Source organism: Peromyscus leucopus, chromosome X (genome assembly GCF_004664715.2).
Source record: "Peromyscus leucopus breed LL Stock chromosome X, UCI_PerLeu_2.1, whole genome shotgun sequence".
NCBI lineage: Eukaryota > Metazoa > Chordata > Mammalia > Rodentia > Cricetidae > Peromyscus > Peromyscus leucopus.
This window is the reverse complement of record NC_051083.1, coordinates 23,154,050-23,160,172: the sequence shown is the minus strand read 5'-3', so window position 1 is coordinate 23,160,172 and position 6,123 is coordinate 23,154,050. Positions and strand designations below refer to the sequence as shown.

The following is a 6,123-nucleotide window of genomic DNA, read 5'->3' as shown; positions in this document are numbered from 1 at the left end:
ACTCTGGACTGACAGCTAAGGAGCCTGCATTGGACTAAATTAGGCACCTTAATGTGGGTGAAAGTTGTGTGGCTTGATGTTTTTATGGGTCCTCTGGAAATGCACCAGAACTTATTTCGGGTACATGAACTGAATTTTAGGAGCCCATTTCCTATGGTGCCATGCCTTATTCAGTCTTGATGTAAGGAGGAGGGGTTAGGTTTGGCCCCAACTTGGTATGCCAGCCTGTGTTGACTACTCAAGGGAGGCCTTACCCTCTATGAGGAGGGGATAGGGATGGGATGGGGTAGCTGGGGGTGGGAGAAGGAATGGAGGCAGAACAGGAGTTGGTATGTGAAATAAAAGAAAAAAAATTAAATGAAAAAAGCTTGGCCAATAGCTCAGACTAATTACTAGCTAAGTCTTACACTTAAACTAACATACATTTCTATATATGCTTTGCCATGTGGCTTATGGTTTGTTACCTCATTTTCTACACATCCTGCTTGCTCTGAAGCTAGCTGGTGTCTCCCTTGACTTCACCCTTCTTCTCCCTATCATTCTCAATTTGGCTTTCCAGCCTAACTTTATCCTATTCAGCTATTGGCCAGTCAGCTTATTTATTTAATGACAACACAGTGTAAAGGAATATTCCACAGCAGCTATGTCTCCTCCCTCCCTTTTATAATGATAATTTATCTATATCATTTTATTTTAGAAATAACGGAGTCAATTTCTGATTGTCTAAGTTCTCATGGTTGAAAAACTGCCCTGAGTCCCAAAAGAGACTTTGGACTACTTAACAAAGTTCAGGCTAGGAGGAAGTAAGATTAGACACACTCAGAGAACCATGCTTATGCTTTATTTAGAACAAACTGATGAGTACTTGAGTTTTGTGTGTGAATAGGAAATTTCTTCAAGGAGCCCTCTGACAGATGTTGCAAATGCAGGAGCCCTTACTTCAGGCCTCTTGAGTGGTCACTATGGAAGCACGCTGGGCCTTCTTCCAACTCTGTAGCTGCAAAACGCTTATCTCAGAAAGAAAGATAACTGCACTGAAAAGTGAAATTGCAGCTGTCAGAACCCCTAATGGCAGCACAGTAGTGCAGTATTTGGTTATCAATGCTTCTTCATTAACAGGAAAGTATGGTGGAAAGTCAAGAGTGGTTTGGCCATAATGATCTACAAAGTGGTTCCAGCTGACAGAAACCAATGTGAACAGGCTGCTAACACACAAAACTGAGGCAGAAACATTGTAGCAGTATGTTGCCATCTCCACAAATGGGTCTTTCATGCAGCTGATCTTAATAGCAACTACGCCAAAAATCAGAACCACAGGCTTCATCAAAATGGCCCACACTATCAGGGTCTGTGCAATCTGTAACTCAGGTGAAATGGTCCTGGTAGAATCGGTAGTGGTGTGCACCAGCATCTTGGTTACAGTCCCTGATTCATTAAGTTCTTGAGGGGAATAAGCCTCCCAGAGTCCAAAGGACACAAATTGCAAAATGTTGTTGTCAAATCTCCACGGACGCCAGCATTGGCTGCTTGCAATGATTATTTCAAACACCAAAGCTAATAGGCTGCTAAGAAGGGCACTCAGCTTGAAGATGCACCCTTTTCCACTGAAAAATCTGAAGATGAGATTGAACAAGGATATAGTCAAGCCGGGAACACAAGGGAATTTGGGAAAACAAAATGAGTCATACTTTATGGACAGGTAAACTCTCATACCTTGTCTATGCTGTCTCATAGTTATATTTAAGTAGTCTATATGTATTAGGGATGATCATACTACAGGTAAGAGTGTAAGGTGCCCTAAATTCCACAAACATAGTAGAAGCTCCCTCTATAAGAGGTTTTGCTTAGCAATTTCACTGTATCTGTCAAATGCTGAAATGTGTATATTTGCTAACTAAGAACTTTAATGCTTGAAGTTAAGTCAAAATGAGTTTGCAATATTATATGTTAGGTGATGCTTATTTCCACTATGTTTGCAATACATAAAAATGATAAATAACTTAAATGGTAGCAATAAGCAGAGGTATTGTTTAGAATAATTTCACTTCTAAAATATGATTGTGGAATATTACAAACACTGAACTTATACTGTCTGCTGGAAGAACAAAGGAAAATGACAAATGTTTAACATGGTATATGCATGTATATCAAAATTTCACACTTGAATTATGTATATTTCACTGTATGTGTACATGTGTGTGCTAGTATATGTGTGATTGCAGAACATGTGGGGAGCCAGGTGGCTGTGGTGCATACCTTTAATCTCAGCACTCAGGAGGCAGAGGCAGGCAGATCTCTGTGAGTGAGGCCAGCCTGGTCTACAGAGTGAGTGCCAGGACAGCCAGGACTGTCTCACAGAGAAAACCTGTCTCAAAAAAAGAGAAAAAAAGAAAAAGAAAGAAAGAAAAAGATCATGTGGGAAAACTTGAATTCTTTCTTTTTTCCCAGAAAACTAAAATCTATTTGTAAAACATGAGGATTCATAGATGTTTCAAGCATTTCCCAAAACTTACCCAAAGGTCCTTTTCAGAAAATTTTCATCATTTAATTGAAATGCATAAAGCATCTTGTCTATATTGTGTTTACACCTATCTTCTTCAGCATGAATTGAGACTCCACATTTACTGTGCACCAACTTATTTAGATCACTTCTTTGAAGGTAGTATTAATGCTTATGAAAAACTATGGCTCAAGGTTTGTCACCATGTCTTTGAATAGAAAGTCTGCTAAGGCCTCTAGATAATGACATTGCCATTTCCAATGCACAATGTTTGGGGGACCTACAAACTGGATCTCCTTACCTGGAAATCTGTTCCAGCTAGCCTGTGCTCCACAGACTGTGGAATGTGCTTCCTAATTGGAAGGAGGCAGTTGCTGTACTACTTGGGAAGTTACATCAGCAAGATGGGTTTTCAATTGACAGTGGCTTGTGTAATACCACACTCTTATTCCTTGCCAAGGCAGATCTGAAGCTGTTGAGAGCAGGAGCAGTGAATTTTGAAGCACAAATGGAAACAGAGTGGAGAATGATGTTGTGCAAGGCAAATGAGCTAGCCTGGCTGGATACAGTTTTGCCCATGTCTGAATCTCATGGTGTAGATGCATGTGTTTCAGAAAGATCCTACTTGAAAATCTCAATGACTTATTTTAAGTTTTTACCTTTGCATATCAAGGGTGAGAAGAACCATTTGGTATATGTGAAGATCAAAAATGTCTTCCAAACAACAGGAAATGACGACCAGACAGGGAGTCACACAAGAGGTGAATCACCTTAAGTAAAAGAAATTCTGTTAGACAGATATTTCCGCTCACAGCAGTGTTCCACCAACCAAATCCTGGTTCACCCAAACCTTTCCATTCCTCTCCTCTGTTTTGCTTAGTTGGAGCCTCATTTATACACTTCTGGGGTATTAGCATATTCTACATTATCGTCCCTCCAATGAGATCCACCCAATCATTATTCCCATTTTGTAGATAGAAGAACAACATAGAGAGGCTTATTCACATAATGAACTTCAGGAAACTACACAGATATAATGGTCAGTGCTGGCTCAAGAGCCTTCATAGACATGCAAGTATTCCCAGCATTTATTAAATGAAGCAGGATTTACTCACATGGAAATGGTGTCGACAAATATCTGAAACATGTCAGTGGCCTCTTTATCATCCCATGTCATGAAATTGAAACTTATTAATAGAAACTATGTAGAAAATATAAAATACTTGCCTATTTTCCTCTCTTATGAAGCACAAATGTTAGTGACTGCCCATAGTGATTGCCCAGGGTAAGAGAGTGACTTGAAAAATTCTTATGTTTCCATAGCTACCAGAGATGTCACATTATGAGCACAAGTCAAGACATATATTCTTAAAGGACCAGAATAGTTAACAGCCACCTCATATCTGAGAAAATTTAAAAGTATAATTAGTCCATTTCATTTATTAATTTAAAATTTTTTCTCATATAATATAATTTGATCATTATTTCCCATTTTAACCTTTTGCGATCCCCTCTGCTCCCCACATCTCTATCCACCCAACTTGATGTACCCTTGCATTCTTTCTGTCTCTCCCTCCTCCCCTCCATCTGTCTGTTTCTTTCTTTGTCTCTCACTGTCTCTGTCTCTTTCTTATAGCAGACATCAAAATAATCAAAATACTAGAAAGACAGAAAAAAATATCAATGCAGAGCATCAGTTTTGCTTTGACCTACTATTTCCTTTCATGAGGCCCACCATAAAATGCAGTGAGCATGCCCAGTTATATGTTATTGTACAAAACTGATTTTCTTTTCCCAGCAGGTATCAATAGCAAATACTTTTTTGGTTAGTGATGATTATTTGTGTCCACTGCATTATTATAGTACTGGCATATAGTCTGGTTTGAACCAGTCTAAGTCTTATGTGTGCTTTCAAAGTCTCTCTGAGTTCTTATGTGGTATCAGTCCTGTTTTGTTTACAGGACACTGTATCCTAAGAGCCATCCACCACCTCTGACTCCTACAATCTTTTCCCCTCCTGTACTATATAGATCCCTAAGCCTTGTGGGGAAGGATTTGATGAAGACATCCCATTGAGGACTGAGTTCTTCAATGTCTCTCACATTCTGCAAATGGTCCAGTTTTGGGTCTCTGTGTAAATTACCATCTACTACAGGAAGAAGCTTCTATGCTATGGCTTGTGTAGAGTGAGGCACTAATCTATGGGTTTAGCAGTATTCCTTTAGGAGTCATTTTATTTCATTGTCCCTTTAGCAGAATAATAACAGGAGGTTTTCCACGACCTATCTAATCCCAGGTTCCTTTCCACTTCAGCTGTGTCTTCTGTTGGTTCCATCTCATGGAGTGGGCCTTAAATCCAATCAAAATCATAAACATTTTGCCAATATTTTATCTGTATATCTTCTGGGAAGGTCGCTATGGCAGTTCTCAAGATTTTCAGCTGTTTAATATTGACAGCTAACCCCTCCTCTGGTAGCATGTAGTGTAACTTCAAGTACAATGAATACTACTCAGGAGGAGTGAAGCTTATATTTGGGCACAGCTCAGTTTCTCCATGTTCAATTATGTAAGTAATTACTGTCTTTGTCAATAGGGTCATAGCTTTATGTTGTGGAGAGTCACCAATAGCACTGAATTAGCCTAGGATGTTTTTGGTGGGGGAAATTTATGGAAACCTTTTGGACAATGACCCAAATCATGCAACCCATTCCTGTCAGTAAAGGTTTTATTGGTGGCATAAGATGTCCAGTTGGGGAATTATCTTCCTCATTACATTGCGACTCCATTTGAATTCCTTTCATATATGTTCATAGTTTCAGAAGGTTCTATATTAGTGCTTTTCCATAAGGTCTTACAAAGGGCCTTTAGTGTTGTTTGTACATTACCATATTTCTGCCATTACCCTCTTATCCCATTCTCTTACCATTGAAGATTCCACATTATAAGAATATACACTATTTCCTCACCTTGGATGATCACCTCTTTCCCTGTTTCCTTACTATCTATGTCACCTCTTTGGTTATTTGATTGAAATATACATAAGCTTAAAATCTAGCATCTACATACAAGAGAAATCATGGAGTATAACATGGAATATTTGTTTTGGGGGACCAAGCTTACATCACTCAGGATGATTTTCATGCATCAAAAAGCCCGTATAAACCATGAGAGCCATAAGAAAGAAGATTTTCTTTCTTTTTTTCCCATTTTTTTCTTTTATTTATTTTATTTTACAATACTATTCAGTTCTACATAACAGCCACAGATTGCCTTGTTCTCCACCTTCCTGCCCCCCTTCCCCTTCCTCCAGCACACCCCCCATTCCCACCACCTCCACATCAAGGCCACCCCGAGGACTGAGATCGACCTGATAGACTCAGTCCAGGCAGGTCCAGTCCTCTCCTCCCAGATTGAGCCAAGCGTCCCTGCATAAGTCCCAGGTTTCAAACAGCTAACTCATGCAGCGAGCCCAGGTCCTGGTACCACTGCCTAGATGCCTCCCAAACAGATCAAGCCAATCGACTGTCTCACCTATTCTGAGGGCCTGATCCAGTTGGGGGCCCCTCAGCCTTTGGTTCATAGTTCATGTGTTTCCATTCGTTTGGCTATTTGTCCCTGTGCTT

At 39.8% G+C, this 6,123-nt stretch overlaps 1 protein-coding gene across 1 annotated transcript; it reads right to left on the bottom strand.

The window, feature by feature from the left end:
• Positions 1 to 819: 819 nt before the first annotated feature.
• On the bottom strand, positions 820 to 3,266 carry LOC114689063. Its single transcript, XM_028863489.2, has 2 exons — positions 3,160 to 3,266; positions 820 to 1,613 (listed from the first exon to the last, which is right to left on the bottom strand). Exons 1-2 carry the CDS (start codon positions 3,186 to 3,188, stop codon positions 941 to 943), a joined length of 702 nt encoding a protein of 233 aa, XP_028719322.2. The 5' UTR covers positions 3,189 to 3,266; the 3' UTR covers positions 820 to 940.
• Between the last annotated feature and the right edge of the window lie 2,857 nt (positions 3,267 to 6,123).